Here is a 16,644-nt window from a genome sequence, read left to right as displayed (position 1 = left end):
TTCATCATTTTTATCGCGATTTTATCACATATGTTCTCAAGACGATTTAAAACAACCACCATATCTATTCTTATGTCAAGGATCCCTCTAGGGCCAAAAAATGTTCAAGGGAACACGTTTTAACAAATAAAAATTAACATAATTGGTAGGGTGCTTGCACATAGTAGCAGTAATATTATGAATTATAGCTTGGTGTCCTTGAAATAAAGATTTTAAGTTCTTTCTCTAACTATGTAAAATTCGATATACATGTATAATCTGGGTCCTCCCCTACCCCCGGGACAATGATTTTAAACCATATTGAAGTTGAATTACATGAAGATGTTTCAATATAAGTGTCAATTTTTCTGTCCGAATAAATATCAATCAAAGAACTGACGTGAGTTGATTTTATCGATTATAATTTATTTTAAAATCAACTTATCTTGCGTGGCATTTAGTTTCTAGTCTGTATTTAAATTACGAACTTTTTTATAATATGAATTTTAAATAGACTTTTCAGACAAGAATTTAGAGAAACCCCCACTGGATGAAAAATCAAGTTTCAGCAAAACTGAAACTATATGGAAACCTTGCTGAAACTTGAAGTTGAAGTTTCATGTATAGTTTCCGCAATGCGGAAACCATTATATCGATTCAGCAAGTATCCGTTAGGTTTCAGTCAGCAGAAACTTTAGTATAAGATTCCTGATAGTTTCCGCAATGCGGAAACTAAATTTGAATCGTGTGAAAAGTTGTGTAAATTATTATGGAAATATCAATCAGTTTCAGAACATTTCCGCTAGGTTTCAGTATGCTGAAACTTTAAGTTAAGATTCCTGATGGTTTCCGCAATGCGGAAACTAAATTTGAATCATGTGAAAAGTTGTGTAAATTATTATGGAAATATCAATCAGTTTCAGAACATTTCCGCTAGGTTTCAGTATGCTGAAACTTTAAGTTAAGATTCCAAATGGTTTACGCATTGCTGAAACTATTACTAAAATTTATTTGAGTTTAATAGTGATATCATTTATTTTCAACAGGTTTAAGTTTAATTCTAGCCTAATGATAATGAATCCGTACATACTAAAATGTATAGTAAGGTTTCAGCGTGACTGAAACTATATGTATACATGTAACTATCTTCAAATGTGGCAAATAAGGCGATTAAGAACCTTACTAAGTAATTAATTGAATTTAAAAAGAAAAACTGATGCCTGATCTTATTTAATGCATATGATGAAATCATTAATCTTAGGTACTCGGGCATGTGTATACATGTGTATACATTCTTTGTCCAGGTGACCTCCTCTGTGATTTTCCTGTATATTCTGTGTGGATTGCAGGGTTTTTTCTGTCAGGAGTGAACAAAAGACTGTTACATAACATATACACAGTACGAAGCGTGAGTTTATAACTGGAGCCCGGCGGGAATTTTTTTTGCAATCTGTGTGTACCTGGATTAGTAAAACTGATAAGTAAATTATAATTATTTAGTAAACAAAAATCTAGCTAGTTGTATATCGCAAACATTGTATGAAGAAGTATTTTACTTAATACACTCAATATATTGATATACCTATTTTGTAAGAATCCTTCTTAAATCAATTAGTTGTCATTTTAATGAACCTTGAGGTACAGTAACTAATTAAGCAAACAAATTAAGGTAAAGTCGTTGTAAATTTTTACAAATCGTACCAAATATTCGTACAACCTGAAGTTTAGAGCTAATTCATTTCTTTTTTAATACCACGCCAACACATGAACACAGGAATTTTTTTTTTTAATTCTACAGTTTATAATAACAAGTAAAACCCACTTGGAGTTTGAGTCTAACATAATAATTGTTTAATTATTTACATGCATTTCAGACTTTACTACATGTATGACTGTATCATAATTCACTGGCGTCGGAAGCAAATTGAAAGTGGGGGGGGGGGCTAGACTAATCCTCAGAAATATTGAGAAAAAACCCTAATTTCCAGAATCATGAAAATCCTAATCCGTGGGGGGGGGGGGGGGGGGGTATACCTATAATATATACTTCCGAAAATAAATTTCCCTACCCAATTTTTTCCCCCAAAATCATGAAATTCCTAATCCGTGTTCACACGGGGGGGAGGGGGGGGGGGGCTAGTATGCCTATTACTCCAACTTCTCAATCTTTCAAGGTAAATTTAGGAACAATTACATTTCCGGCGATAAAAAGTGGGGGGGGGGGGGCTATATGCATATTGGTTAAGTCTAACTTTGCACTAAGCACTAAGTATAGAAAGTATACCAAATAATTAAAATTATATTTTGTTTATATATCAGTCCGACGTGTACGTCTTACTTCCCGGCTTCTTTAACGCGTTTGTATTTTAATTTCATAAGTATTCTTAACGTACTGTTCATCACATGACCAATCAGTGCACATGTGTAACTGTAAAATAATTGCCATCAATTCATCGTAGTTGTAAATTCAGCGTACGGGTGAACGATGTTAACCGGACCCCGTTAATTGATCGGCATCTAATCATATTTGTGATTTCTGTGTGTTCATGCAGAACCTGCTCTGTGATGAACATAATATTTTCACACCTCTATATTTTGAATAAGAATATGACCGTGCTTAGAATCGCGGTGAAAATTGGACAAGTCAAGACTAACTTGTCAGTAAACTATATACGGCTATATCATATTTAGTTTGGCAAAATCATCAGTACATGTAAATAAAATATAGTTAAAGACAAAATCTGATACATATGTCTCATTAAAACTTGTTTAATTTCATTAGACATTTGTAAACAAACGGTCGGCCATTTTTTTTTTTTTGGTTAATCACGTGTTTCAAATACAATTGTAACAACCACACGCCAATACTTTGTCGTATTAAACCAGGAAATACTGACTCCGACAGTTCTTATTTGAAATAAATATACATGTAAAAAGTATACTATTCGGTAAAAAATGATAATTTTGATTAAACATTATTCATTTTAAACTATCCCAAGATGCACTTTTCCAAGATTTAGCGGGTTCTGATTGGTCAGTATTGGCGCACTTTATGATTCCAAGCGACGGTTAAAATGGACAAGAAGGTGCTGTTGTAAAATGGAGAATTGAGAAGCACTTATAGCCTCTACAACAAGGAGATAATGCAGGAACGAAGAACTCATGTCAAGGTAACTTAATTCATAATATAGATACTCCCAATAACATTTTCAAGGCTCTAATTTATCTCTCATTTGTAAACGAGATCTCGCGCCATCAAATCAAGATGGCGTCATTTTTTCAAACTTGGTTCGGCGTTTTAATTTTTTATTACCGTATCTCTTTTAAATATACGTTTTGACCAAGTTAACCATAAACCAACTTTATATGCATGATAATCAAGATTATCCAGGGTATACACATATATAATTATATAAACGTCCCTAATATATGAATGCTTGGTTGGTAAACAAGACGAACAATGGAACTTTCGCACATTATACAATTAACAAACTCTAAATGTAACGAAAAAAAATTATTAATTAAATCCGGAAAATGAAATCTTTCACGTTTTTCTTTTTCAGCATTGACAGCATACAAACAGCTGACAAAGTCAATGTTTCCGGTGATTAGTTGCATCCTCTGTTCGGTGATTCGGGTGAATGTTTTGACCAGCTGGACGATGTGAACGCAAGGTATTACTTTGAAATTGATTATTTTCACCATTAACTTATACATGTGTTAGATGTTTATAATTTATTGTAGTAATTTTTGGGAAATCCAGGTCTAAGTTCTTGAAAAGGAGGTTGATTGGGGGGGGGGGGGGGTGAAACACACTTATTGTTGACAAGTTTTTCCATTGTTCAACAAACAATAATTGAATCAAAATGAAAATGACATAGCTTCAAACATAAAATGAAACATTTTAGACCAGATACTACTGTATTCATTATATGACATAGTTTAAACAGCAACTGGCAACTGCATAGTAGCTTCTGTATTCAGAATTTTATTCAGAATGCTTTTATTACATGTTAGGCTGAATGTTTATTGTTTAAAATTTTTTTTAATAAAAATCTAAATGAAACTTTATTATTCTTGTTTAAGATAAATAGAACAGACATAAAGTACAGCCCAGTGAAAGGAACAAGTTCATCGCAAGAAGAAGAATTTTAATGCTACCAATGTCCAGAACTACTAAGTCTGCTGTAGCCATGATGTGATCATATGAGTGCTTCACCGGTCTGGACAATGCTCGAAAGTCCCCCAAAAAGGCCTATTTCCATAAACCACGACTCGGGTTACATCAACAACAGCCAAGGACACTCCTTATTGATTCGAATGGACACATCTCTACGACCCGACTTAACCTCTGCAGAACAAGACTTTTTAACTGTAAAGTATTCTCATTTCAAGCACTTGATTGATTAGATCTTGCATATATTAACTTTCATTTTCTTAAATAATTTGTTATATTTGCAAATATTGCATAAAATATTAGACTCCATGTAACATATATCCTCACACCTCCAAGTTGATAAGTGTTAACTACTTTTTTTCCATTTTCTATGTTTAAACATTTAATGATAACTTAGTTTTTATTTGCAGCAATATACGAAAAATTAAGAAACCAATCTTAAATGTAAAAACACTGCATTAGGAGATGAATGCATGGGTCATAGAAATGATAAAATACACCAAACAATATTCAATTATGTCGTATATGAAAATATATAAAGACAACATATACCCCATGTATTACAATTTTTAAATAACAAAATTACTTGGATGGAAAGTTGTTTCCATGTCATTGTGGGTTTTATTTTAATCTGTGTTATGTAACTAATATTGGAATTAGCTTTTATATCATAAGTAAAATGCTGGTATTGATGAGAATTGTAAGGTGAATGATCTGTGTGATATTTTGTTTTTTATACATTCATGCTACAAAAAGCAAGTACATGTACATGTAGTAATACTTGTCATATATAAACAATGTATATTTTACTTCATGTCTTGGATTTAAAAATATTAATTTAGGTAAAGTAGTGAAATGTAGGAAGGTAAACCGTGTGTAAAGAAGAATATTCATCAGGAATGAAGTGTGTTGCAATCAGCATAATTAATTAAATGTGTACATCATATTTTTGCACATGATTTGACAGACTGCTCCATTGTTAGCTTTTTATTGGCCAACAAGCTTTTCATATCTCCCTCCGGGTCATCTATTAAATACTGACAGGCTTATGATATTAAAATCTGATCAGTTGGTACATCATGGGTGGAAATGAAAAGTTCACTTTGGACTTAATGGATTATAAAAAAAATGATATCAAATCCTGTTCTATTGTAAAACATTAGATTATATTACTAACAAAGAAAAGGTTTATCCCAACTTGTAAGTGGGTCACTTTGACCTCATTTTGGAATTTATTGACATACATATTCAAATCAAATCTTGGTCATACCTCTATAGTCAACTACTATCTTGTAGTGTATTTTTTTTTTTTAAGATGGATACTTAAGACTTTCAAAAATATTTTATGGTGTACATATTCATTGTAGTTCAAAACAAATTGAGACAAGTGTATCATGTTCATGTAACAGTGAAGTTTTCTTTGTTTATTCATGTACGTGCAGTTATTTTGTAAATTGCATTCATATTTTTAATAAAGTAAGATCTTTGTTGCATTTTTAAAGGGAGATTTGATAGGCATTTAATCGAGAATACAAATGTAAAGATTTCTATGGGAGTTTTTTTTCTTTTGCAATTTTATCATTTTTTAAATAAAAGTCCCTAATAAGGGAATTGCCATATGGATGTTTCTCCATTATTGTATCTTGGCTGTATTTTATTTATTATTGGAAACAATTTCAGATTTTTGAACAAAATAAATTTAGAACTGTTTGAAATTGTTTTGTTTTTACATAAAGTAGAAACCTTGCTTAGCTTTTGTGAAAGCAAAAATATAAAAAGTTTCAGTAAGTTTCAGTTGCGGAAACCCTTTGTAAACAATATGTATCCCAATTGTATATGGAGGTTGAAACTATGCAGAAACTTCAAGTTTCAGTAAGTTTCCGTCGCGGAAACCATTTGTAAACAATATATATCCCAAACGTATATGGAGATTGAAACTATGCAGAAACTTCAAGTTTCAGTAAGTTTCCGTTGCGGAAACCATTTGGATTCATGGACAGCCTAAGTTTCAGCACTGCGGAAACTTAATGAAACTTGAAGTTTCCGTGCTGAAACCTGTCGGAAACTTAAAGTAACCTTAAGTTTCCGCAGAGTTTCCAAAGGGTTTCCGCAGCGCTGAAACCAGATATTTCATCCAGTGCCCATATGAATCATGTTGTGTAATATTTAAAGATAGATTTCAAACTATGTATTAGTAATCGAAACAATTCTAAAAACTGTATTGTTCCAAACACTGTTAATATTGAACTCCAGTCTCGTTCAACCAGACGCTCAGCTGTCTCCTTTAATCTCCGAAAAGAAAGAGAGCCTCACTGTTTGTCGGAGATTTACGGAGACAGCCGAGCTTTTGGTTGAACGAGACTATATTAAACTCTGGCGTAGGAATACATGAGACTATATAAATGTAAATTGTTCGTATTATATAAAATCTTACTATTTTCAAAGTGTTTATAGATAAGTTTCCTTGAAAAACAATGCTTTAGTATACATTACATCGAATTTTTCTATTACATTCAAGAACTAAGACTTGTCAGCGGTGATGATTTGTGCTTAGGTCCAAACACTGTTTCACTTTCGGTTTGCCAGAGTGACTACATAGGAGAGTTGATTATTATCAACTCCAAAAAAAACGACAAACTTTTGTTTGATAATTCTAGATAGTCCCACCTCCCTTCACATTTTGCCCTTTCATTAAACAAACTTCAATCCACACTAGCCAAGGATGTTTGGTTTAAATTTGCCAAAAGGTTCTGGAAAAGAAATGAGTTGTAAAATATTTAAAAACAATCCTAAAAAGGGGAGCATACTACTTACTCAAGAGCTTGTTTGGATAAAGCTGATTTTAACGAGACGTTTTCTTCTCTGAGCTTTTGTATATTTCCTTCTGAATCAATATGTTCTAATCTATCAAGTTCTTCATTGGCCCTTAAAATTAAAAATAAGATACTTAGCATACATTTACATGTAATAAGCCCAATTCTGAATACTTTAATGTACACAATCGTTGCGTTTTTAAAACAAGGTCATACTTTTCTAGCTTTTCAACTAGTTTCTCGATCTCGTTTTCCTTGTCTTGCACTCTCTTAGATAACGTTTTGATCTTATGTTCTGCGTTTTCACTGACCACTTTAAGGTGATGATACTTTTGTGACATATCATTTAACCTGTAAAATAATTAAGATTAAAGTTTAAAAAGTATACTTGCATTTATAATTTATAATACATATGTTGATAAAACATGAACATTTGCATCGATATATCACTTTGGACTTTACTTCTTAAATACGTTTGACAAAACAATATTACACTGTGTATTCATTTACATAATCCCTCTGTATATTACCTAAATATAAACACTCTCTTCCTAGCATGATCCATTAAGGACAAGAGGCCCAGGGGCCATACTGCTCACCTGAGGAACATTAGCAAAACTCTTACCAGCTAACAGCAGTTTAGAATCATGGATATGCTTTCCAGAAAATAAAAAAAAAACAATAGAATCACGGTGTTCAGTGTCAAACTATCAGTTTTAGTTGGTTACAAGACATCAAAATAAAGACAGGCCAAATAATTTATAAAGTTTTATCCAGCTGAAATATTTCTTCGTGCATTTAAGAGAAAAACCATTCAACATGAGAAAATACAAGTTGCAACATAATAATGTAAATGAGTCCTTAAGTATAGAGAAATGGTAAACTGTTAGACTAGTTCACTGTCACTAATTGAATGACGCATGCATTCATAACCAACGAACTAATGACACTAATTTGACACACCCTTATATTTGCTTCAACTTGTAACAATAATACACATAAAAGCTACACGCTTTTTGCTATGATCTTATCACACTCCTCTCCGCCTAATAAACGCGGGTGAAAGCGATAATTAATATTTTGTAATTTAGCTTTCTACTTATCTATTTTCACAAATTATAATCATTGGTACCGTCTTTCTACAGAACCATTGAAGTGTTGTTTTCTAATTTTTTTGTCATGAAATTTAAATCCCTGTCACGGTTCCCTTCTGACCCTGGGCTCTTGATTTGAACAAATTTAATTTAACCATAATAAATGATATATCAGAACGCTACAGTTAAAATTGAATCTTACAAGCTATTTGGCTTTATAAAAAATATCCGAACACAATCTTCCATCTTCTTGATTATCTCCCATTAAAGGACAACTGGACCTTTATTTGAAAAAGAAATGGAAGCCCTTCTCCCTCGGGATGCTTTGCGTCAAGTTTGGTTAAAATTAGTTCAAGTGAAAATGAAAATAAGAAAAGCATACGACAATGACAACGAAGACAAAGACAGACAACACAAAACTTTTGATCGAATAGGCCAACAAGAGCCTTCGGCTCAGGTAAGCTATAAATATTGACAACTTTGGATAAATCTTGGAAGGTTTTACATGTATTTTCAAAAGTCGGGTAACTAGAAATTACGTGACAATGCATTTTGTGGAAATACCTTAATTACCAAAATCTTTAAATATGAATCTTCATAACTTTATTGTATAATCCATAATATCAAGTTCAGTTTACCTTGCCATATAAATCTTTAATATTTTTTTCTTAAATAGAGTTCAAAAAGCTTTAAAGTTTTGTTAAAAGTTTTGCCCTTTACCAGTTTAAAAACAATTATTGAAAAAGTCTTTTTAAACATAATTAACAAACTACTTTAATAACAAATCAAAACTGTTTGTCCCTTACAATTTGCCATAAACAAGTTTTACTATATTTCTACTTTAGGAATAGGATTATAATTGTTTTTGTAAATTGGGCAGGAAAACACTTTACGTTAAAGCTAACATTTCCATTCGATATTAGATGGAATGATAAAAATCATTTACTGGAAGGAGAATGTTTAAAGTTTCACCATTATTGGACATCGTCAGCGGTTGACTTTTTCAATGAAACACACTCACCTCTCTAGATCCTTAGCCATGAATTCAATGTCTCTTTCCTTCTCCAATAAAGCATTAGTTAATATGCCGATCTTCTTGTCTGACTCCCCCTTGCTAATATGCAAATCTGTGCTCTCTGCTTTAAGTCTATTATTTAAAATGAATGTTTCGGATAAAACTGGTGAGTTTCATACTTAACAGCAAAAAATTCGAAAACAATGTAGGAAATATATTATATAGCAATCTGAAAATCTTATCTTTTATTATATAAGGTGAACTTTACCATAATTTTTGTCTTTTTTGATTTCGTAACCTATCAAAATCCTCTTAATGACTACAGTGGATTTTTTATATGTCTAATTATCCTTAAGACATTCAGATGTCATGAATGCCTGTTTTTTTTGACATATTTGTGATGATTTGACACATCATTTAAAGTTCAATGTTATACATTAAGCTATAAACTGTTTAACTTTCCAAAACTTAACAAACGTATAACTTAATGGATCATCTTATTTTTCAATAAAATTTTCGATTAAATAATTGGCAATCGTATAAATCTTAACACCTTTTTATTTCAGTCTGTAACTTTTTAACTTCATTTTCTTTCTCCTCCACTGCGTTCGATAACTTCCTGAACTTGTGTTCAGCATCTGCACTGTATTTCTTTGAGTTTGTATATTTATTCAAAAGGTCTCCCATCCTTAAATGGAAGAAGGTAAAACTTTATATATATATATATATATATATATATATATATATATATATATATATATATATATATATATATATATATATATATATATACATAATGTATGTATATTTCATAAAAAGATACAATAATAATTAATAAAACTGTTGTGCTGCAAAAAACTTAATTTAACAGTCTAATTTAAAACCCTTTACAAATTAAATGATTAAATTAAATGAGTTTTTTTTAATTAAGGAAAAAAGTCTTTATCACGATGTAGAAAGAGAACCGTTATATCAGTAAAAATACAAACACATATTTTTACTATTAAAGTGCTAATTGAAAGAAACACATAAAAGGTTGAATTAGATGATGAAAATTGCACAGTATGCAATAGATACAGTATTTCTGTATACAATAAGTTGATTTAAACAGTTTAATAGAATCTGAAATGCTTGAAACAAACTTCTCGAGGATGAAAAATTTAAATCTGACCTTTTATAATTATGGACGGTATTCACGCAAATTTCTACTATTTCAAATCTATTGCACTGAACATTATCAGTATAATAATCATATCTTACTCGGTAGTTTTTTTGGCCAGGGCTGATTCTAGAGAAGCATTCTCTTTTTGAAGGCCTCCAAGTTTATCATCACTGATTTGTGATGCTAAATTTTGAATAGCTTTAATTTCAGAAGATAGGGTCGAAACTTTTTCTTCGGCCCTGTAAATAAAAAAAACAAACATAGGTTATCACAGATTACAAAGCTCACCGAGACGGGACATCACATTTAAGATCACCTTCTCTCTCTCTCTCTCTCTCTCTAATATTATTGGAAAATCATAGTTAATGATCTCTCTCTCTAATATTATTGGAAAATCATAGTTAATGATCTTGGATATTCATGGGATACTGAAGTGTGTTTTGACACAATATCATATGTTGAAAATTGTTTGATAATCATGCGTTATTTTCATACTGTAGTGTTACACACAATTTCAATCAATATAGTTATATAAAATACGATATTGCATCCTATGATACCATACAATTTTGTGTCATGTGATATATCATATGATACAATATAATACTGTAATATATAATGAATCAATATGATATTGTTACATATGCCATTTTATCAAGAAATGATATTGTTAATAAAATATAAGATGGTATTGTATCGTGTTATATATATTTGTATTTTATCACATAATACAAAATCATATTATAATATCATATACTATCAAATGATTTAATATCAAATCACATCAAACATCACAATGTTATAACATATGATGTTATATTAAATAGTATTATACCATGGTATTAATCATGATATTGTATCATATGATATGGTTTTTTAAGAAAATTTATTATATATGATACATAAAATGATGTGAATATGAAACAGTATAATACGAAACAACAATGTATCTTATCATATAATATAATATCAAAGGATACAAAATGATGTGATTAAATTATATATTATATAATACAATATAATATAATATAATATCATACCCTATGATACAATATTATATTTAACATTATCATATGATTTAATTTTTTGTGATACAATAATACATATAATAATACAATATTATATTATACCATAAAGCATCATATGATACAATATAATTAATAATACAATATTGTTTCATATGATACAGTGTTATTTTACAATATCATGTGGTACAATACTATATTATATTATAGAATGTCATATTATACAATTTTGTATCAAAATATACAATATTACATATAACAATATTATGACACAATATCAAAATATAGAAAAAGTTTGATAGAATTTTACATTGTATCATCTTTTTTATGATTTAATATAAAAAGAAAAAATATTGCATCATATAATACAACAGTGTATCATATCATAAAATACTATATTATAAAAACACGTTATATCATTTAACAACAAACACATTTATCAAGCAAGTTTGACTAGGGTAGTTTTTTTTTTTAGCATCCTTGATAATGGAGATCAGGCTCTGTATCTGAAGGTACCTCTGCGTATCATTTTTTTAATTAGATCAACTAGATCTCGTTACGAGTAACGAGTAGGTCTTCCGTCCGATTTTGTTTCATATGATACAATAAAATATCGATACTCTCTGCCAAATCCGAGATCCTGGTGAAACTAGGTTTTTTGTCTCGAGACCGGAAATGGACGAACGAAAGTGATTGATGAAAATAAAAACTGGGTTTTATTTACATATTTGCCTAGTGTACATCACTGTTTATCATGCTAGATGAAACACCAAAGACAATCTGTTAAACTTGTTAAAAACATGAATTGTTTGAACTCTTCTGGTGAGTACCGGAAGTGACGGTTAACAAAATAAATCCCGTTAAACACAACTTCAATCAATTGTCTATCATTCATAAAAGTCCGTGTCTCAATCACTTAAAGTGACTAAAATCTCGCGGGTACCAAATTTGTAAAAAGGATAGGTACCTAAGATATTTGATATAACTCACCGGAAGAAGAATATGTTTGCTTTTTTCACATATATAAGATCGTGTAATGATATACCGGTATTCATTCCATGTAAAAAAAATAAAAGGAAAAAAATGACGGAAGTGACAACGATTCAAACAAAATAATGTGGACATGGATACATACTTAGGGCTATCATCCCACAAAGTTTGGTTGTTCAAGTCATCACCGTTTTTGAGATTTAGTGGAGTCATTTTTTTTGTCTCTTAACAGGAAACGGTCAAACGGAAATGCAAAGTGAAAATTAAAAAGTTAGTATTTCTTGAACATTTGTACCTTTTTGGTAATCAATTTTACAAAAATTGTCGAAGAAAAACAGTTAAACTTTCAAACAGCTTGATTTGTTTGAACTCTTCCGGTGAGGACCGGAAGTGACGGTTGACAAAATGAAAGCAATTAAACGCATTTTCTATCGAATGTCTATTATCTACATAAGTTTCGTGTATTGATCACTTGACTTTCTGAGATTTTTGGGTAAAACATTTATTTAAAAAACGCTTTCTCAGATATTTGAGATATCTCACTGGAAGTAGTTTTTGTTTTGTTTTTATTCAACATCGGATACATGACATCTGTAATGATTATTACTTATATTTCAATTCTATATATGAAAAAAATTAAGTGGAAAAAAAAATAATTTTTGAAGTGCTTCCGGTGACGACCGGAAGTTATGACGAACAAAATAAAATAGTTTATAGACATCTACAACTATAGGTTTATAATCCTACACAGTCTGAATGCTCAAGTCCTTATCATTTTTGAGATCTCAATGTCACAAGCTTTTTGTCGCGGGACAGGAAACGGACGACAGGATATGAACTTTGAAAAAATTGAAAAATGGATACTCGAGATATAATATTTTTTTTATCAATCCTAAAAATTTCAAAAAAATCTATCGAGCCATCTCTGAGAAATCATGTGTTCAATGAATGGGAACAAAATTCGTAGCCAATTTTCGAGCCCTAGTGAGCTCTTACATGTAAGAACGGCGCCAATGGCGTTAAACAAAAACAAAATGCACAACTTCAGACAATTGTCTAACTATCCTTAATAATTTCATATTCATAACTCGCATAGTTTTCGAGATGAAGCGTGCACAAAATGGGTTGAAAAAGTGACAAAATCAGCAATAAATCGGTACCAGAAGTGACGACGGCAGAAATATTAAAAACAAAATAAAATCAGAATAATTCCTATCATCTGTGAAAAAATGGTGTAAATCGGTTGGATAGTTTCCAACAAATCGCGTGCACAAAATTTGTGGAAAAAAAAATAAGAAGAAGAAACTGTACGAAAACTATAAGGTCTTCCGTTGGAAACGGAAGACTTTAATCATGCAATAATATTTATAACAATATTGTAATTCAATATCATAATATACAATAAGAGGCCAATGGGCCTCATCGCTCATTTGAGCAACAATATGCTTGATAGAATTAGCTTAATGACGTCATAGTAAAAGATATATGGACAATTTATTATATATATATATAGATCCTATATAAATGAAAATCCACTTTTCCCCCTGGATAACATTATCTCTGTAAAAAAGTCACTATTCTAACAGGATGATTTTATAGACATATCGAGCATTGCAGTTCTGAAATCCTATACAATTGATTATGAATGGGATATAAAGCTACATCAAGTGCCGAACCCCTTGTCAGGCCCAAGAATTGTCCAGGGGCCAAGGTCTAAACAGTTTTAAAGAATCAGCAGTATCAGAACGCTTCTATATAAGTAAACCGATATTATTACGTTTCAATCTTTGTGAATAATTAAAATGTTTTCCTTTGTTAAACTATCTCCCCAATCCTATTCCTCAAGATTTTGATTGTGACGAAATTAAATCTACACTATCTGCTAATGTTGCTTTCACTAAAGTTATAGCTTTTTTAGGCAAATATTTTTTAGAAGATTTTAAAAGATTTTTTTCAATATATTTGTATGTAAATCTCTCTCTCTCTCTCTCTCTCTCTCTCTCTCTCTCTCTCTCTCTCTCTCTCTCTCTCTCTCTCTCTCTCTCTTGACTCAATCCTACCCCCGAAGGGTTATGATTGTCACAACTTTGAATCTACGCTTCCTGAGGATGCTTCCATAAAAGTGTCAGCTTTCCTGATTGATAAGTTTCTAAGAAGAAGATGGTTTTTAAAAGATTTACTCTATATATTATTTAGTAAAAAATCGACCCCCCCCCATTGTGGCCACATCCCACACCCGGGGGTCATGATTTTCACGACTTTTTTACTTTTAATCTAAATTACCTAATCTACATTACCAGAGAATGCTTCCACATAAGTTTCAGCATTCCTGACTTCTTAGTTTCTGAGAAGGTTATTTTTTAAGGATTTACTCTATAAATGCCTATGTAAAATTCGACCCATTCCCTATTTTGGCCCCATCCTACCCCCAGAGGTCATGATTTTCACAACTTTGAACCAACAATATCTGAGGATGCTTCCATACAAGTTTCAGCTTTACTGGCTTATTATTTTTTTAAAAGAAGATTTCTAAAGATTTACTCTATACATATTCCTATGTAAAATTTCGACCCCCTGGGAATCAAGATTTTCACAACTTTGAATCTACCTGAAGGTGCTTCCACATACGACAGCATTTCTGACTTATTAGTTTCTGAGAAGGATATTTTTAAAGAATTACTATGTAAAAATTCGACTCCAATTGTGACCCTACTCTACTCCTATGTTTCATATATTTCACAACTTTGATTACCAACTTTGATTGAACTACATTACCAGCTGAACCTCATCCATCATTCAAAACTTATGGCTCATATTCAGCATTCAAGCCTTTCAAGAGTATCAGTATCATTAGACACACCATCTATGCAAGTTTGGTAAAGTTAGGACCAGTTATAACTAAGATATGATCATCAGAGGGCACCTGCTCCAAAAATTTAACCAGCTTCAAAAACCTTAACCTCATTCATCATCCAAAACATATGGCTCAGATTCAGCATTTAATCCTGTAAAGTGCATAAGTATCATAAGTCGCATCATCCATGCAAGTTTGGTGAAGTTAGGACCTGTAATTACTAAGATATAATCATCAGAGGGCACCTGCTCCAAAAACCTTAACCTCATTCAGCATCCAAAACCTATCGCTCGGATTCAGCATTCAAGCCTGTCAAGTGCATTAGTATTATAAGATGCACCATCCATGCAAGTTTGGTGATGTTAGGACCAGTGGTAACTTAGAATTCAAAGAGCACCTGCACCAACCTGCTCCACAAATTTTAACTTCTTTCAGCATCATAAATTCATGACCTAGATTCAGCATCCAAATCTTTCAAGTTCATAAGTAGGTCCAGATGCATTATCCATGCAAGTCTGGTGAAGATTGAACAAGTAATAACATAGATACATGACCTTAACCAGATCCGGACGCCGACGGTATATGATAAGCTCTCCCTGACTTTATATCGGTGAGCTAATGAAAATAAAAGGCTCATGGGCCACATCGCTCACCTGAACATTAGTGTGACCTGTTTCAAAATGTTTGAAAATAAAACTCTTAAAAGGCACTGATACATTACAAGACTTAACAATGCATGAAACAATACATAAAGGGAGGAATACTTTTTTAGACATCATATCCTAGGATCTAAGATGCATCAACTGACCAATATTATTATCCTATGCCTCAAGGTACTAAATATAACAATATTGTAAAATGAATTATACAAAATAATACAAAGTAAAAGAAGGTCAACGTGACCATAATATGAAGATATGAAAATATGATACCGCTTACAAAGTAAAAAGAATAATAAAACATAGCAATGTTTTTTTTAGAAAAGAGATCTTCATACATTTTCACTACATATTTCTGTCAAAATTTGAACCCTTCCTTGGACCCCAAAAATCAACATTTTTACAATTTAGAATCTACACTATCTTAAGATGCTTGCATAGAAATTTCATAAAGTGTAGCATTGTATTTCTCAAAATGAAAATTTTGAAACATTTCCCCTAAAGCTTCCATAATTAAACTTGGAATCCCCACTGGAGCCCAAATATATGACCGGGCGCTAATATTTCAACAATTTGGAATCTAGACTTCTCAGTTCTGTTGAATGTTTTAAATTCGTGGGGTCAATTTTCATGGATATCTTAAATTTTACAGTTCGTGGGGACATAATTTCATGTATTATCTTATACACTATCGATCAGACCCAACCTAACAGAAAGTGAACCCAAACTAAACCTTGGGTTTACTTTCTGGGTTTACTTAAGGTTTACTTTGGGTTTACTAGAGTGGACCCAGAGTAAACATAAAGTTAACCCAGATTGGACACAGAGAGTAAACCCGGTCAGAAGTATACCCCTGAAAGCAGACGCTAACTGTGT

General features: G+C 31.5%; 1 protein-coding gene across 1 annotated transcript in view; it reads right to left on the bottom strand.

The window, feature by feature from the left end:
* LOC128191701 (uncharacterized) overlaps positions 1–16,644 on the bottom strand; it is a 78,787-nt gene that overhangs the window by 8,801 nt on the left and 53,342 nt on the right. Inside the window, exons 25-29 of the mRNA XM_052863908.1 lie at positions 10,339–10,479; positions 9,632–9,766; positions 9,085–9,210; positions 7,186–7,320; positions 6,971–7,081 (exon numbers count right to left, since the gene is read on the bottom strand). Of these exons, the coding sequence (XP_052719868.1) occupies positions 6,971–7,081; positions 7,186–7,320; positions 9,085–9,210; positions 9,632–9,766; positions 10,339–10,479 (648 nt within the window). The remainder of the gene's footprint in view (positions 1–6,970; positions 7,082–7,185; positions 7,321–9,084; positions 9,211–9,631; positions 9,767–10,338; positions 10,480–16,644) is intronic.

This window comes from Crassostrea angulata, chromosome 7 (genome assembly GCF_025612915.1).
Source record: "Crassostrea angulata isolate pt1a10 chromosome 7, ASM2561291v2, whole genome shotgun sequence".
NCBI lineage: Eukaryota > Metazoa > Mollusca > Bivalvia > Ostreida > Ostreidae > Magallana > Magallana angulata.
Note: the sequence above shows the minus strand (reverse complement) of the source record. Positions and strands in the feature narration are given on the sequence as shown.